The sequence below is a fragment of the Schistocerca serialis genome, chromosome 4 (genome assembly GCF_023864345.2).
Source record: "Schistocerca serialis cubense isolate TAMUIC-IGC-003099 chromosome 4, iqSchSeri2.2, whole genome shotgun sequence".
Classification (NCBI taxonomy): Eukaryota; Metazoa; Arthropoda; class Insecta; order Orthoptera; family Acrididae; genus Schistocerca; species Schistocerca serialis.
Window position 1 is genome coordinate 475,925,662 of NC_064641.1, and position 19,272 is coordinate 475,944,933.

The window sequence follows — 19,272 nt, forward strand, 5'->3', positions numbered from 1 at the left end:
TCAGGTGTTGACATGCGAGGGACTGCCGAGTTGTGTGTGCTGACCTCGGTGATGGAAGTGAGAGGTGAACTAATCATTGCGTGTCGAATGACCCCGTCTATTCCGCTGTGACTGGATAATTTTAATTACAGGATTCCAAGTTTTATCCAGTTGAAAACCGTTGTCACGATTTCTAAGACCATCGACAAGACGTATTTCCTCTGATTCTTTGATTAACTGGAAAAATTTTTGACTACTGCATTCCACTGCATGTCCCATGGATTTTAACGGTTCCGTAGACGGTGTATCTTTCATGTTCTGCGCAACGCTCTTGATAGTTCGCATCGTCTGGCCTATATATGCAGCACCACGCTCACAGGGAATTTTGTAAACGCCCTTTTTTTCAGTTGTAAGTCGTCTTAAAGGGATCCAGCTAGGGCCATGCTCTTCGCTGGAGGACGGAAGATAACCTTGATTTTATTTTTCTGAAGCAGTCTGCCTATTTTATCAGAAGAAACATTCCTGATATATGGAAGGAACGCAGGTGATTTATGGTTGTCATCAGTGTACTCACTGCGTTGCTTTCTGTTGTTATAGCTGTGCATGGCCTTTGCGTTAAATGAAGCCATTCTCTTTAAAGACGTTCTCCAAGTGTTCTAATAATGCGTACGGGTTTTCATCGCCCCATATTACGTGGGTCCAATGTAGTAAGGCACTGAGAACACCGACAGCTTGCGAGGACGGACGGCAGCTAGACGCCTGGAGATACAGATATGTGTGCGTGCGTTTTCTGTACGCCAATTGTCCCAATGACCCATTATTCTTACGGCGCACTAGCACGTCTAGAAAGGGTAAAGTCTCACCATTCTCAACCTTCAACGTAAATTTGACATTCTCATGTAATGAGTTTAAGTGACAAAAGAATTTCTCCATTTCTGGTTGCCATGAGGCCATACAGTAAAAGTTTCATCTACATAACGCCAGAAAACCGTAGGATTTAAAACAGCAGACTCAAGTGCTTTCTCCTGAAAGCCACCACAGGGGACAAAGGGCTCTCCATGGCGATGCCGTCTTTTATTCAAAGAATTCGTTATTAATTAAGAAGTAGATAGAGGAAAGAGTATGTTCAGACAGGGCCGTCAATATACTGAGTTCTGTCTTTTAGAATGCCCTGAATCTAGCCACAAATCTGGTCCGATGGTTGACAAGCTTGTATTTTCAAGATGTAATGGTGCACCTCATTGTTTGGCTATCTATGTTGTGGTGCAGCTCACCTGCTGGAACATCATGTGTATACGTTTAGTGCTGGCGGCTTTCGTGTAGTTGCACGGCACGTAAAGCACGTGTAAGCAGTGAGTGTTGCCGGCAGGTGGACATCCTGGACACGGCGGGGGACATGCAGTTCCCCGCGATGCGGCGGCTGAGCATCGCGACGGCGCACGCCTTCCTGCTGGTGTACGCCGTCACGTCGTCGGCGTCGTTCGCGACGGTGAAGCGCTGCCTGCAGGAGGTGCGCGAGCAGCGGCCAGACTTCCAGGAGATCCCCATCGTCGTCGCGGGCAACAAGCTCGACCTGGCCGCCACGCACCGCGAGGTCGCCATTGAGGACGTCTCCGAGTGGCTCTTCTGCGAGCTCCCCAAGCTCAGGTGCGCTCTGCTCTCCCCTTCCTGCCGCTTGCGTTTCACTTGTAACCTCCAAAATACTCAAACTGTGATCATGTACAGGGGCGGACAGAAGTATATACAAATGTCAGCTGTATGCAACTAAAAGAGAACATTTAACCACCGAAACATACACCATAAAATAAATAAATCTCTTCTATGTTTTTAACAAATATTTGTTTCATTTTAATGTCACGTGTCTTTACTTAAACTAAACACAATCACATTTTCGTTATGAAAACTGTACAATGTTCTCCCAACAATAGGACTAAACAAAAGATAGCGCTCTAGTAATTGGTTGTCATGCCTTTTCTGTGAATAAATGATATCGAACACCTTGGTACTGTATGTGAAGTCGGTGACAAACTTCGTGAGACCCTTCGCCTCTTCGTTATGCTGAACTGAATAGCAGTACTGTCTGTTATAAATGTAAATGTTGTGTGACTAGGGCCTCCCGTCGGGTAGACCGTTCGCCGGGTGCAGTCTTTCGATTTGACGCCACTGCGGCGACTTGCGCGTCGATGGGAATGAAATGATGATGATTAGGACAACACAACACCCAGTCTCTGAGCGGAGAAAATCTCAGACCCAGCCGGGATTCGAACCCGGGCCCTTAGTATTGGCATTCTGTCGCGCTGACCACTTTTTTTATTGTCACCTATTATTGCAAATTTGTTTATAGGAGACTTCGAGGAACGTGCCTTAGAGTTGGCGGCTTTGAAATCTACGTGTTTTTTCAGACACGTAGACGATACTTTTCTTGTTTGGCCTCATGGCAGTGAGAATCTGGACGACTTTTTAGAACACTTGAATTTCATCCACCCGAATATTCGTTTCACGCTGGAGGTGGAATAGGATGGCTGCGTTCCGTTCCTTGGTGTGTTAATAGCAGGAAGGCTTACGGTACATTGGGACATTTTTATAGGATGCCTGCTCACTCTGACTTGTATCTTCACTGATAGTTGTCACCACCCAACTAAGCGTGAAGGTCTACGTCATACCTTGATTCATAGAGCCCACGTCATTTCAGACACTTGGAGTTTGTCAGCTGAGTTAACCCACCTTGAGGTCACCTTCCATCAGAATGGATGTAGTGAAAGGCAGATGAGAAGTGCGCTGCGTCAACGACTAAGCGTGCACCAGGTGAGTATAGATAATACCAAGTTCTCGCAAACGTCTACGGCTTTTCTGACTTACGCAAGGGGTATGTCCAACAAAGTGTCGTATTTTGAGGAAATACGAAGTGAAATATGTTTCCGGATCTCCATCTAAAGATCAGGGTCCTTTTAGGTACCGTAAAGGATGATATTACAAGGGGAGGTCACGACTCTGGGGTCACGGATTTATTTCAAACTTTGTACACCTTTAGTAGGCCTTTAAAACAACATAATGTGCAAGTAGTAAGGTGCACTACGCTCTCAATTCCGAGAAAATCGCAAAAGAAGTTTTATTAGTCTATTATGTACCCGATGTACCTGTGGCGGCCGTACCAAGTCATTTGGTCACGTGCTTAGCAAGATGGTCGTGGGCGAGGCGACTGTTCGAATCACGCAACACTTACTTTTAGACTATATTTTTATCACTAGTCACATTATTTAATTTGTATGACATTAGAGAGGTAATGTAATGAAACAAACACATGCATTTTCGTGAAGTGGTAGAGAATTTCATATGTTATTTGACTATTTACTACTTTTAATTAGTTTCAAGAACGAGGGACAGGTTTCGAAAGCCCAAGTCAAACCTCACTAAATAATGATGCGACTGACAGTATTTAGTAATATAATAAGTCACAATGTGCCGACCACAAGAGTAACGTACAACTACTCGTCGGATGTGTTCTCGACATCACATGTTGCAGGATGGTATATGTATGAATTCCTAAGGGACCAAACTGCTGAGGCCATCAGTTCCTAGACTTACACACTGTTTAAACTAACTTATGCTAAGAACAACACACATACACAAGCGCGAGGGAGGACTCGAACCTCCGGCGGGAGGGGCTGCAGTATGGTATTTGTCATACAGACATGGAACGCATAAATTGAAACAGCATCTACTACATCGAATGAATGCAATTTACCCGCATTTACAGGAAATGTTTTGCGTTTCTAGGGGAAAACATACCTTGTTGACATTTTGAAAAAATTCTCCTTCTTCCGACAATTTGGATGCAACCCACATATGATTAGTGATGAAAAAAATGCAGACTAAAAATTAAGTTTGAGCGGGAGTCAAACCGTCACCTCATACACGTTTGGCTTACGATGCTTTTTTTTTCTTTGCATTTTGTTCGGTATTGTTCGTTGCGCTTGGTCTGCGTGGACGTCACAGGACATCCATTCACGTTGATCGTTGATTCCTTTGCTCAGTTTTTTTATTACAGAGGGCGAACAGCCCTCTGACCGAACACGCAGAGCTACCGTGTGGCTACCACTTGTCCAATATGAACTGAAACGTCTGGTACTACCCACTGATAGATACAGCACGTAAGAGACGCGTAAAACTTCTCTTGCGATTTTCTCGGAACTGTCAGAGTAGTGCACTTTACTACCTGCACATTATGTTGCTTTAATGGCCTATTAAAGGTGTACGAAGTCTGACGTAAATCTACGGGTTTCTACCGTATTCCTTGCACTTGCGGCTAGCCACATATTGGCCAGACTATCAAGACTGTGGAGGACCGGTGTACTGAGCATAAGCATCATGCACGCTTATAACAGACGAGATAATCGACTGTTGCAGAACATTGTCTTGGTACCGGTCATGCAATGGAATATAACCACGCGGCCATTCTGTCAGGCGCTTCCAGTTGCTTATTAAGAAAGTAGTTGAAATTAAATAAAGATGAAAATTGAGATGAGGTTTTTACTGAAATTCTGCCTGTACTTCTGCTTCCTACCTTGTCAAAAATCAGCGGCAAAGAGTTAATGCTGCCTCAACCGTTGATTAGTAATTTTCACTATCGATAACTTGTGGCCTCGGTCATCTCTGGCAGTGCGATGGCGCTAGTGTTTACAGAGTGTGTGTGTGTGTGTGTGTGTGTGTGTGTGTGTGTGTATTTTTATCTTTCCGGCAATGCTCTGCGTATCGACGTCTCAAATTCATTTGCACGGCGCTTACTTCCTGCAGCTTTGCCTTGAAAACGACAGAGTGTGCACCTGTCGAAATATCGGCGGTTGTCCACGACGTCAGCTGCCTGCAATCCCATAAGTTATTACAATAATGTATACGCCGTGATAAACTCAGGTCTCTCTTTCAGTCCCGTTTTACATGTGGCGTTTCCTGGTCCTGCCTTCCGATTCTTGCCAGATGTTCTCGCTCAGGTTCGAATTGGGAGACTGAGGTGTGTGTTTTGGATGTGTGAGATCTGTTGTAGATGATCGTAACCCAGCTACTTCAGAGTATGCTTAGAATGGTTGTCTTGTTGGAAACAAAAAATTTTTCAAAGATTTACGTTTCGTGGGCTTCTGTGTAGATGTTTTTGTAGTATAATCTTATAAACATTCTTGTTCATGTCGCCATCAATGAAAGCTTGCTCACCCACATCGCTTGACGCCATACATCGCCATACCATTACGCTGCCGAACACACTGTTCGACCGTAGCTTCCATATTTTTAGTAAGCTAATCGGTATTCATCTGGCTGCACACCTAATCGGCAATCCCTCGCTATACAAAGAACTTGCTTTCATTTGACAATAACATATGATCGCGGAACTCAGTTTTCCTTGTTACATACTCATTGACAAATACCGAACGCTCGTTCTCGTTTGCTTTACTTACATACGGTTTTCTTCTTGGCGTTCTGGAATTGCACTCGGAACTGTTCAGGACCCCACGAACTCTTCTTTTATGAACCACCTTCCCAAGATGTTCTTCAGATGTGCTCCAATTTCTGTTGCTTTATTCTGGGATTTTGCTTCACTGTTTTCATCACTTTGTCCTTTATCTCTGAAAGTAAGTTTCGGCGGAGCACCTATCGTAGGCTGATTCACTATGGTATTCGTCGTGTTATAATGCTGAACGACAAACCACGCAGTTGACGGATTTCTTCTCCAATTTCTTTATCAGTCTTATAACGTTCAAGCACACGCAAGATGGTTGTTCCCTCCTCTAAGGCCGTATCTTTTCCTTTCCGTCCCAAGTGGACTGTGGCCACTCGCAGCTGAACTTGCTTGTACTGTGTGGTAGCAGGCGAACGAGGAGCTCCGAAGGTACAAACATATCACTAGGATTTGCACCGTCTACTGAGTTTATTGCTGTATCATAGAGCACCTTTGAATACCTGTGTGGTTAAGGTAACGTTGTTATGGGAAAATTTAAAACTTGTTGAATAATACACACGCATTTTTGTCATTCGTGCACTGTGTATGAGACACACGATAACGGGTCAGTGGAATCACGACTTAATGAATAATTCCATATTCTGTGTCGAATAATTGAACATTAAAAAGCTGCATATCAACAGATTCGAATAAGTCCGTCCGCCTCTATAGTCCTTGTCTATAGGAATATGTTCACCCTCAACACCACATATTTTTCTCAGCGATGGATGACTTGTTGGATGCTTTGCTTGTATAAATCCCTTAGTATGAAGGGCAACATGGCGACTGATGAAAACCGCAACAGCTGCGTCAAAATGATTTATTGCGCACGACCAGTTTCGTGAGATTATAGTCACCTCTTCAGGTAAGTAACGGTTGATCTTTCAGTACATACTGTCTTTAAAAGTGTAAATACACGGTCCAGTCACACTAACGTGACCACCGCCTATGTCCGACGTGAACGTGCAATAACGTCTTGCAGACGGCCGGTCGCAACAGTTGCATTGGAGGGTATATAGATGGTGTTTATAAATGAATATCGGGGTTTTAACGCTTTATAATGTTTATTACATTAATGGGGCCCCTTAGGGATATTGCTGCAAGGGAGGGGAAGGAAACCAATGTGCACTCCGTGTGCATACCGGGGGGAGTCATTCCAGATGTGGAAAGGGTCCTTCCGGATGCCATGAAGGGTACAGGGTGCACCCATCTGCAGGTGGTCGCTCATGTCGGCACCAATGATGTGTGTCGCTGTGGATCCGAGGAAGTCCTCTCTGGCTTCCGGCGGCTATCTGATTTGGTGAAGACTGCCAGTCTCGCTAGCGGGCTGAAAGCAGAGTTCACCATCTGCAGCATCGTCGACAAGACTCACTGCGGACCTTTGGTACAGAGCCGAGTGGAGGGTCTGAATCAGAGACTGATACGGTTCTGCGACCGTGTGGGCTGCAGATTCCTCGACTTGCGCCATAGGGTGGCGGGGTTTCGGGTTCCGCTGGGTAGGTCAGGAGTCCACTACACACAGCAGGCGGCTACACGGGCAGCAGGGATTGTGTGGCGTGGACTGGGCGGTTTTTTAGTATAGATGGCCTCAAAGGGTGCGGGGCAAAGTCAGGACATGCGGGGACCAAGCAGCAATCGGTATTGTAATTGTAAATTGTCGAAGCTGCATTGGTAAAGTACCGGAACTTCAAGTGCTGATAGAAAGCACCGAAGCTGAAATCGTTATAGGTACGGAAAGCTGGCTGAAGTCAGAGATAAATTCTGCCGAAATTTTTACAATGGCACAGACGGTGCTTAGAAAGGATAGATTCCATGCAACCGGTGGTGGCGTGTTTGTCGCTGTTCGTAGTAGTTTGTCCTGTAGTGAAGTAGAAGTGGATAGTTCCTGTGAATTATTATGGGTGGAGGTTACACTCAACAACCGAGCTAGGTTAATAATTGGCTCCTTTTACCGACCTCCCGACTCAGCAGCATTAGTGGCAGAACAACTGAGAGAAAATCTGGAATACATATCAGATAAATTTCCTCAGCATGTTACAGTCTTAGCTGAAGATTTCAATTTGCCAGATATAGACTCGGACACTCAGATGTTTAGGATGGGTGGTAGGGACAGAGCATCGAGTGACATTATACTGAGTGCACTAGCCGAAAATTACCTCGAACAAATGGTTCAAATGGCTCTGAGCACTATGGGACTTAACATCTATGGTCATCAGTCCCCTAGAACTTAGAACTACTTAAACCTAACTAACCTAAGGACATCACACAAGACCCAGCCATCACGAGGCTGAGAAAATCCCTGACCCCGCCGGGAATCGAACCCGGGAACCCGGGCGTGGGAAGCGAGAACGCTACCGCACGACCACGAGATGCGGGCTACCTCGAGCAATTAAACAGAGAACCGACTCGTGGAGATAACATCTTGGACCTACTGATAACAAACAGACCCGAACGTTTCGACTCTGTAAGCGCGGAACAGGGAATCAGTGATCATAAGGCCGTTGCAGCATCCCTGAATATGGAAGTAAATAGGAATATAAAAAAAGTGAGGAAGGTTTATCTGTTTAGCAAGAGTAATAGGAAGCAGATTTCAGACTACCTAACAGATCAAAACGAAAATTTCTGTTCCGACACGCAATGTTGAGTGTTTATGGAAAAAGGTCAAGGCTATCGTAAAATTCGTTTTAGACAGGTACGTGCCGAGTAAAACTGTGAGGGACGGGAAAAACCCACCGTGGTTCAACAACAAAGTTACGAAACTACTGTGAAAGCAAAGAGAGCTTCACTGCAAGTTTAAACGCAGCCAAAACTTCTCAAACAAATAGAAGCTAAACGATGTCAAAGTTAGCGTATGGAGGGCTATGCGTGAAGCGTTCAGTGAATTCGAAGGTAAAATTCTATGTACTCATTTGACAGAAAATCCTAGGAAATTCTGGTCTTACCTTAAATCAGTAAGTGAATCGAAACAGCATATCCAGACACTCTGGGATGATGATGGCACTGAAACAGAAGATGACACGCGTAAAGCTGAAATACTAGACACCTTTTTCCAAAGCTGTTTCACAGAAGAAAACCGCACTGCAGTTCCTTCTCTAAATCCTCGCACGAACGAAAAAATGGCTGATATCGAAATAAGTGTCCAAAGAATAGAAAAGCAATTGAAAAAACTCAACAGAGGAACCACTGGACCTGACGGGATACCAATTCGATTGTACACAGAGTACGCGAAAGAACTTGCCCCGCCTTCTAACAGCCGTGTACCGCAAGTCTGTAGAGGAACGGAAGTTTCCAAATGATTGGAAAAGAACACAGGTAGCCCCAGTTTTCAAGAAGGGTCGTCGAGCAGATACGCAAAACTATAGGCCTATATCCCTGGCATCGATCTGTTGTAGAATTTTAGAAAATGTTTTTTGCTCGCGTATCGTGTCATTTCTGGAAACCCAGAATCTATTCTAAAGGAATCAACATGGATTCCGGAAACAGCGATCGTGTGAGACCCAACTCGCTTTACTTCTTCATGAGGCCCAGAAAATATTGGATACAGGCTCCCAGGTAGATGCCATTTTCCTTGACTTCCGGAAGCCGTTCGATGCAGTTCCGCACTGTCACCTGATAATCAAGTAAGAGCCTACGGAATATCAGACCAGCTGTGTGGCTGGATTGAAGAGTTTTTAGCAAACAGAACACAGCATGTTGTTCTCAATGGAGAGACGTCTACAGACGTTAAAGTAACCTTTGGCGTGCTACAGGGGAGTGTTATGGGACCATTGCTTTTCACAATATATATAAATGACCTAGTAGATAGTGTCGGAAGTTCCATGCGCCTTTTCGCGGATGATCTGTAGTATACAGAGAAGTTGCAGCATTAGAAAATTGCAGCGAAATGCAGGAAGATCTGCAGCTGATAGGCACTTGGTGCAGGGAGTGGCAACTGACCTTTAATATAGACAAATGTAATGTATTGCGAATACATAGAAAGAAGGATCCTTTATTGTATAATTCTATGTAGCGGAACAAACACTGGTAGCAGTTACTTCTGTAAAATATCTGGCAGTATGCGTACGGAACGATTTGAAGTGGAATGATCACATAAAATTAATTGTTGATAATGCGGGTGCCAGGTTGAGATTCATTGGGGGAGTCCTTAGAAAATGTAGTCCATCAACAAAGGAGGTAGCATACAAAACAGTCGTTCGACCTATACTTGAGTATTGCTCATCAGTGTGGGATCTGTACCAGGTCGGGTTGACAAAGGAGATACAGAAGATCCAAAGAAGAGCAGCGCGTTTCGTCACAGAGTTATTTGGTAAGCGTGATAGCGTTACGGAGATGTTTAGCAAACTCAAGTCGCAAAGTCTGCATCGCGGTGTAGCTTGCTGTCCAGGTTTCGAGAGGGTGCGTTTTTGGATGAGGTATCGAATATGTTGCTTCCCCCCACTTATACCTCCCGAGGAGATCACGAATGTAAAATTAGAGAGATTCGAGCGCGCACGGAGGCTTTCCGGCAGTCGTTCTTCCCGCGAACCATACCCAACTGGAACATGAAAGGGAGGTAATGACAGTGGCACGTAAAGTGCCCTCCGCCACACACCGTTGGGTGGCTTGCGGACTATGAATGTAGACGTAGATGTAGACAAGCCGATTGTTTTTCCTCTGCACGATGGCATCTACCAGAAGGACAAAACAACGTGGCACGCATCTCGCCGTGTACCAGCACGGTTCGAAGAGCGCCTGGATGAGTTAATAGTACTTCCCTGGCCACCAAGCTTCCCGAATTTAAGCCCAATTTTGAATCTGTGGAACCACATTAAGCGGGATGTTCGCACCGTGGAGCCTCATCCTAGAAACCTAGCGCACCCGGCCACAGCGCGGTAGTCGGCATGGCTCCACATCCCTGTCGATACCTTCCAGAGCATCACAGACTCTCTTCCTGCACGGCTTGCAGCGGTCCACATTGCAGAAGGTGGTTATGCAGGCTTCTGGAGGGTGGTCACATTAACGTGACTAGATCGCGTAATTACAATAACTGAATAACAACACTGGCAAAATCATCCTATAAATAGTTTAAATCTTAACGAATAAATCTACGCACTGCTAAGCCGAATTTACTCATCCATGGATGCCACCGTACATCCATGGAACACAATACCCAGTGCGAGTGGTGCCGCGCCTGGGCACGTCCAGGTCTCGTTAAGACTTCTGTCGGAGAGAACTCGTGACTCACAGTCTTTTGCTGACGTGCGGTCGTATTCCCTCCCGCTATTCAATTTCGCCTGTAGGCGAATGCCATATACCTTACCATTAACAAGGCTTGTTTTCTTTGTACTAAATCTGTGTTGTTTAATTAATTTTTACTCGAGACTTAGGCTTCCCTTCGTTAAGGCTGTGCATTTGTTCTTTTTTAGGATTCCGCGCGTCAGTCGGTAAAAATGGAACCTTTATAGGATCACGTTGTTATCCGCCTGTCTGTCTGTCCGACTGTTAAAAACTCTTTTTCCCAGGAAGGGGTATACGTATCAAGTTGAAAATTTATGTCGCATACTGAAGTGTATAATTCCTTGACAATGTAATAAATGTAAGCTTCTAAATCACTGCAACCAAAAGGTACAGTCATTTATGTCACATATTCTGATACTTGCAAACTCACTCATCAAAATCTGTAGGGTGCTTCCGTTGACCTAGACTCGCGAAGTTTTTCAAGAAACAAAGCTTTACAGCAGAAGTAAAGTAAGAAATCCGGTTATTGTCAATCTGTATTTATATCACACGAAAAAGTATGTTCTAGTCATTCGTTTATCGATTATCTATCTGTCCTTCTGTTAAGACCCCTTTTTCAGGAACAGGTTGCCGGCCGGTGTGGCCGTGCGGTTCTAGGCGCTTCAGTCTGGAACCGCGTGACCGCTACGGTCGCAGGTTCGAATCCTGCCTCGGGCATGGATGTGTGTGATGTCCTTAGGTTAGTTAGGTTTAAGTAGTTCTAAGTTCTAGGGGACTGATGACCACAGATGTTAAGTCCCATACTGCTCAGATCCATTTGAACCATTTTTGAACCAGGAACAGGTTGACTTATCAAGTTCAAATCCATGTCACATAATAATATCTACGGTCCCTTGGCAGTGCAAAAAAATAACCGTCTTAAGTTAATGCAATCAAATGATACGGCTTCCTATGCCATATATTTTGACTCTCGCAAACTCACTCATCAAAACCTGTTGGGCACTTCCCGTTGAACGAGAGTCAAGAAATTTGGTGAAAAGCAAGGTTTCACAGTAGAAGTACAGGAAAAAGTCCGAAAATTGTTAATCTGTAATTATATTACGGAAAAAAATTTTGTCTTTTGATATCCGATTGTTTGTCTGTCCTGTTAGGACCCAGACCAGTATTGCTGGCTTGCTGTAGCAAACAGAAATCTACTAATACCAGTATTGCTGGTCCATGTTTTGATCAGAACAGAGGTGGAATCTTCCTACACGTCGGTTAGGGACCTGAAGATGGCGCAGTAAATCGCCGAAGCTAGTAGCAAAATAAAATAAGTTTGGAAACTAGACGGGTGGAAGGCGTTTAATTTGACACCTTTTATCGAACAGCCTAGTCCCGCAACCATCTTTGAAAAGATGGACATGCACATCCTGGTGACTCGTTTCTGACATCTCGGCGCCACGGCCGGTTGGCCACGTAGCCCCAACCACACCCGCTAATTCGTTACCTTGCAGCATTTTACTGCCATAATATTGACATATTATGGCACGTTGCATCGTTTATAGTAGCAAGCTTCCTCTGATGTGCGATTTAGTCACAGCGCTGTAATGAGCCACATACAAATTGTAATGCAGGTGTGATGAAGTGCCTTAATGAAGCAATACGCCACCTAGTTCATTACGTTACAGTGATTACTGCGTCATTATGTCTTCCAATCAATAGTAGGAAAATTTAGGTTAAATGCAAAACAAAATTCGGAAAACGTAATTTGTATTCAACAAATGACGTCCGTACATGCAAATGTATCTAGAGAGCTTGGTATCAAACGACCCACAATTTTATGGAGAATAATATGCAACTGTCAGAAGTATATGTTCTCTACACTGAAAATAAACTTTCCATTGGAATTACATACAGGCTAGAAATCTAATAGATTGTAGTCTGTGTTAGTAGACGTCTTCGTTCAAATGGCTCTGAGCACTATGGGACTCAACTGCTGTGGTCGTAAGTCCCCTAGAACTTAGAACTACTTAAACCTAACTAACCTAAGGACATCACACACAGCCATGCCCGAGGCAAGATTCGAACCTGCGACCGTAGCGGTCGTGCGGTTCCAGACTGTAGCGCCTTTAACCGCTCGGTCACGCCGGCCGGCTAGTAGGCGTCTTATCTGGTATGTACATACAAGGGGCGTGCTGAAAAGTAAAGCCTCCGAATTTTCAGTGCGAAAACTCCTAAATCTTTTTAAATAAAACAAACGTCATTTGCATTCTGTATCTTTATTCTTCGTGTCTACATATTTGCAGCCCTCTCTGTAACGTAACAGCGTACTGTAATCGAGTTTCGAATGCCATGAAATCGTCCACGCATGGACGACCCTGTCCTTTAGCTTGACAATGCCATTCTACAGCGCTGCGACATCTACAACAATCAGACGCCTTTGATTTACTGTCATCGATCATTCCCCGTATTGTCCCGACTTGGCCCCATACGATTTTCATGTCTGTTTCCAAAATTTAAAGAACACCTCCAAGGACATGACAGGTTGTGGTTCTGTCCAAAAAGTCAAACATTCTAAAGCGACGGCCTCAACAGACTAGTCTCTCGTTGGCAGAAATGTGTTCGTCACCAGGCTGACTATGTTGAGAAATAAATGTGTAGACACGAAGAATAAAGAAGCATAATGGTAATAAAATTTGTTTTATTTAAAAATCTTAGAGTTTTCACATAAAAAAATTCGGACGCATTACTTTCCAGCGTCGCGCGTGATTAGCCGAGCGGTCTAGGACGCTGCAGTCATGGACTGTGCGGCTGGTCCCGGCGGAGGTTTAAGTCCTCCCTCGGGCATGGGTGTGTGTGTTTGTCCTTACGATAACTTAAGTTAAGTAGTGTGTAAGCTTAGGGACTGATGGCCTTAGCAGTTAAGTCCCATAAGATTTCAATACACATTTGAACATTTTTTTACTTTCCAGCACGCCATCGTACAATCGACATTTGTATGTGTCAGTAACGAAGTTCTGAATTTATATCATACGCAAAATGGATTTCTCTGTCATTTCCTTTGTCAGGCAAGAGAATATCTTCATTCAGAGGAAACATCTTTCTTTCCATTAAACTACAATAGTGGCAGTCCTCAACCATAATTTTATATATGTAACACCCCACTCGAAAGCGAAAGTTTCGAACTCCAGACTAAGTGCTATTTTGAGACAGATTAGTGCTACGCGTCGGACTGAGACTCAAATAACGATCGTCACCTGTTGCTGGGAAAGTTCTTCCAAGAGGTCTCAGAGCAAACCTCTTGCCTCGGACGATACCATTTTCGAATTCTTCACGCGTTCTGCTACACGCAGATAAGCTGCAGGTTCAGCCGTCGGCACACGTACTGTGGATTTGAATGTGAACATTGAGCGTGCCGAAATCTGACGTCATAGCGTGAAAAAAGCACTTTGAGAAGTCTTTCCGAATGTGCAGAGCAACCAATATCTAGGCATGTAAGATATTCTGAACGTGTGTTTGAACGTAGACCAGTTGGATGGAAGATCGCCACCTACGTCACGTAAACCCCGTCTCTCTCCAGTACAGTCGAGAGACACCGTAATGGTTTTTAGTTAAAGCCCATATTTGGTCGGTTTTATATGTATATAAGCCGTTTCCAAGCACCAGCAAATTGAGGATCTCTCCCAAGCCCGTCGTTAATTGTGTGAGTTGTTGTAATAAAATTACGAGAAACGTCATATTAGTGGTTACAGAATTATTGTAATTTCAAGGCAATGACACTTAACGGACCCATTGAAAACGCTCTGTTCTTGGTAAAATTTGTTTTATTTTAAAAATCAGTAATGACATACATATAATTAGAGCTTTCTGGAGACAATAAGACCCAAAATATGGTCTTACTTCACTCATGGTCGTGCTAATGTAATGAATTGATATGCAGAGTTGTAAGGTAAATGTGTGGCTTATTCGCGTGTCACGAAATCTAAGTACACTCCTGGAAATGGAAAAAAGAATACATTGACACCGGTGTGTCAGACCCACCATACTTGCTCCGGACACTGCGAGAGGGCTATACAAGCAATGATCACACGCACGGCACAGCGGACACACCAGGAACCGCGGTGTTGGCCGTCGAATGGCGCTAGCTGCGCAGCATTTGTGCACCGCCGCCGTTAGTGTCAGCCAGTTCGCCGTGGCATACGGAGCTCCATCGCAGTCTTTAACACTGGTAGCATGCCGCCACAGCGTGGACGTGAACCGTATGTGCAGCTGACGGACTTTGAGCGAGGGCGTATAGTGGGCATGCGGGAGGCCGGACGGACGTACCGCCGAATTGCTCTACACGTGGGGCGTTAGGTCTCCACAGTACATCGATGTTGTCGCCAGTGGTCGGAGGAAGGTGCACGTGCCCGTCGACCTGGGACCGGACCGCAGCGACGCACGGATGCACACCAAGACCGTAGGATCCTACGCAGTGCCGTAGGGGACCGCACCGCCACTTCCCAGCAAATTAGGGACACTGTTGCTCCTGGGGTATCGGCGAGGACCATTCGCAACCGTCTCCATGAAGCTGGGCTACGGTCCCGCACACCGTTAGGCCGTCTTCCGCTCACGCCCCAACATCGTGCAGCCCGCCTCCAGTGGTGTCGCGACAGGCGTGAATGGAGGGACGAATGGAGACGTGTCGTCTTCAGCGATGAGAGTCGCTTCTGCCTTGGTGCCAATGATGGTCGTATGCGTGTTTGGCGCCGTGCAGGTGAGCGCCACAATCAGGACTGCATACGACCGAGGCACACAGGGCCAACACCCGGCATCATGGTGTGGGGAGCGATCTCCTACACTGGCCGTACACCACTGGTGATCGTCGAGGGGACACTGAATAGTGCACGGTACATCCAAACCGTCATCGAACCCATCGTTCTACCATTCCTAGACCGGCAAGGGAACTTGCTGTTCCAACAGGACAATGCACGTCCGCATGTATCCCGTGCCACCCAACGTGCTCTAGAAGGTGTAAGTCAACTACCCTGGCCAGCAAGATCTCCGGATCTGTCCCCCATTGAGCATGTTTGGGACTGGATGAAGCGTCGTCTCACGCGGTCTGCACGTCCAGCACGAACGCTGGTCCAACTGAGGCGCCAGGTGGAAATGGCTTGGCAAGCCGTTCCGCAGGACTACATCCAGCATCTCTACGATCGTCTCCATGGGAGAATAGCAGCCTGCATTGCTGCGAAAGGTGGATATACACTGTACTAGTGCCGACATTGTGCATGCTCTGTTGCCTGTGTCTATGTGCCTGTGGTTCTGTCAGTGTGATCATGTGATGTATCTGACCCCAGGAATGTGTCAATAAAGTTTCCCCTTCCTGGGACAATGAATTCACGGTGTTCTTATTTCAATTTCCAGGAGTGTATTTTTTTACTCACCTTCACGTTTTCCAATAGGTTTCAATAATTTCTAATTAATTTACATAAGTATATTTTATAATACCTGCTGTTATGTAAATATAAGTGCGCTCTCTCTGGGGATTGAATTTGTTCGACTGACTTTATCTACAAGACAACTTGCACTACTTGCAGCAATATATTTTGCTCTTTTCTGGTTTTGAGTCTTCTATTTCACATGTTGTAATGATCCTGCTACTGAATAGGAACAGTGAGCAGTTAAGAATGACCTTTGGGTTTTACTAAAAAGTGAGAACGGTGAAATAATTTTTGCCTTATGTGGAGAACTACTGTAAATTTGTATCGCACTATTTGTAATGGAACTTTTATAGGCCAACGCCCTCACTGGCTGGACATGATACTTTCCTTTTTGCCTTATAACATGTTCATTGATGGCTCTGAGCACTATGGGACTTAACATCTATGGTCATCAGTCCCCTAGAACTTAGAACTACTTAAACCTAACTAACCTAAGGACAGCACACAACACCCAGCCATCACGAGGCAGAGAAAATCCCTGACCCCGCCGGGAATCGAACCCGGGAACCCGGGCGTGGGAAGCGAGAACGCTACCGCACGACCACGAGATGCGGGCATGTTCATTGATGTTAAAGGTTTTATTTATGTGTACTACAAGCAGAACAACATAACTAGCATATGGAAAAGGCAGGAAACGTGCGTCTCAGTAGAGGTAATGTGGGAATATTACTCCCGTCCATTTCGTAAACAGTGTGATACGTGAGCCAGATACAGCCAACTGCCGCTGGACACTCTGTCACTGCGTACGCCACGTTGAAGCAAACGTACCGTACGATGTACGAGAGCACCGTTAGTGTGCCGAAGGCTTTAGCCAACACCAGAGTTGTGTTCTATCAAAATTACGGTTGGTAGTTTTGGTACAAAACATAAATAACATAGTAAATGGTAGGATTAGCGATAGTATTGGTAGCATCGATAGCAAAAGAAATTTAAATGAATGTATGTGAGAGAAACTGACGACAACCATTTTTTGTTTGTTTGCGCATAGTAAGAACCACAATTCGTTTAGTGTAGTCACTGCCTTACAGAATATAATTTGCATTTTATAGTACCTATATCCATACAGAATATAATTTGCTTTTTATAAGGTATAAGAATTAGTTGATAGCGTAACTTCTGCGCCTTTATTTAACCGAAGCAATTACTTTTCATACAAGTACAGTATGCAGTTGCAAACAAACAAAATCTGTATAATGACTATTATTTTGTATTCAATAGAACGTTCTTCGTCATGAGCAAGGGCAAGGGAACCCTGTTATTACTGCTGAGTGTGAAAATTGTCTATGAATAACAGAATGGTGTTTTACATAAGCTCAATGAAGTATTGATATTTGTTATGTTTTTGTTTTGCGCTTTTTATTTTACTTTCTTTTGAGGAAATTGCGTTTTTTGGCGTTAAATGATACATTTGGATTCTTTTTTATTTTTACTATAACATCCCTCTCTTTCACGTTACAAATCATCAATTTTCGAATAAAACCCCAGTTAAACTTTGACAATTTCAATTTTGATATATATACTGTTTACTTTAAGTAATAGACAGGAGGATAACGATGTAGAACAAAGATGTTCCATAGGTTACGTGACCCTTTATACAGGATGTCCGGATATTCCCGTTACAAGCTTTTAGGACTTGTAGAGGGGAGAGAGTGTAAAACATAGGAACCTATGTCCGTTCTACAACGGTTCCAATTCATATGTTTAACTCACTCGCTTCTCCTAGAGGAAGTGAACTGGGCGTGACGCATTACAGTTATTAGGTAACACTTCGAAAGAAAACTATATGACAAATCCATTTATCACTTAAGCGCATTTGTTTGTATCAGCACTTAAACTTTACATTCTGTACAGTATGCTGGGTTCTTTTCTGTTTTGGAATAATCTAAACACGTAATCTTTAAGTGTTAACACAAACAAATATGTTTTTAGAATGAGATTTTCACTCTGCATCGGAGTGTGCACTGACATGAAACTTTCTGGCAGATTAAAACTGTGTGCCGGACCGAGACTCGAACTCGGGACCTTTGCCTTTCGCGGGCAAGTGCTCTACCAACGTTTTTTTTTTTTTTTTTTTTTTTTTTTTTTTTTTTTTTTTTTTTTTAATATGAAGGAAGGTAAGAGAAAGGAGAAACAGAAACCTTTATTATTCACAAAATAAACATAGTACGTCCTGACACATGATAACTGTCCTGGAAGGAACCTCGCTGCCGTCCTACCATGCAGCATGAAATAACAACAAAATCAAAATGGGGCCACTTCCGGCACCCTAAAGAAAAGTATTTATGGATATGAAAACAAAATTTGAAGTACATCCAATTGCTAACTGTTCAAGCGTGAGTTTTTCGTAGGTCGCATACTCGCATAGTGTTCTTAGTCGATCACATTACTTGGTCGGTTTCACAACGAAAGCACCGCCGCTCATCTTTGCGCACCCGGCACACCCCAAGTATATGGCGGGTCCGCAAATACCGTTACCAGGAAATTGGCATACCAATCCTTGTACTTTTGTAGCCGTAATAGTTTCGTGTGTCCATTTTGCAAGTATTGCCAGTAATCCAGGACATTCAGTAAGTTCGTACGTGTGTCTCTATAGATGTAATGGACCGTCATACCTGTGATCCACGCCACTGCGTTCGTCTTATGACGCGGAAAATACGTTTCCTCTGGAAAAAATACTATGTCAGAACAGATTGCTGTATAGATAGTGCGCCGCATGAACGCTATTATCTTTCTTGCGAGAGTCCAGACAGCCAATGCCTCGCCGCAGACCAGCCGATGGTCGTCCGTATCCAGCACGCCGCATTGCTGACACAAGGGCGAATCCGCCAAATGTATTGCGTACTTTTTATCATTTGTAGGGTATTTTCTGTTGACGACAATGTACCATGTTGACCTGACAGATGTAGGTAGGTGGGGGTGGTGGACCGTGCGCCACACCACGTGCCAATTAACAACTGGATGTTTGCGTTCCACCCTATTCCGGGCGATCTGTCGAAGAAGCAGATGGTACACGTCCTTCGATGTCGACTGTCGGGTCGTCGGTAAACGCTCTCGAACGTAACTGTGTTCCACGAGGAACGTGCGCACATACGTTAAAGGGGGTGACATATGGCCGACACTGAC

At 44.5% G+C, this 19,272-nt stretch overlaps 1 protein-coding gene across 1 annotated transcript in view; it reads left to right on the forward strand.

The window, feature by feature from the left end:
• The window catches only part of LOC126475150 (GTP-binding protein Di-Ras1), a 1,323,975-nt gene that overhangs the window by 1,288,110 nt on the left and 16,593 nt on the right, over positions 1–19,272 (forward strand). The window contains exon 6 of the mRNA XM_050102765.1: positions 1,349–1,626. Coding sequence (XP_049958722.1) covers positions 1,349–1,626 — 278 coding nt within the window. The remainder of the gene's footprint in view (positions 1–1,348; positions 1,627–19,272) is intronic.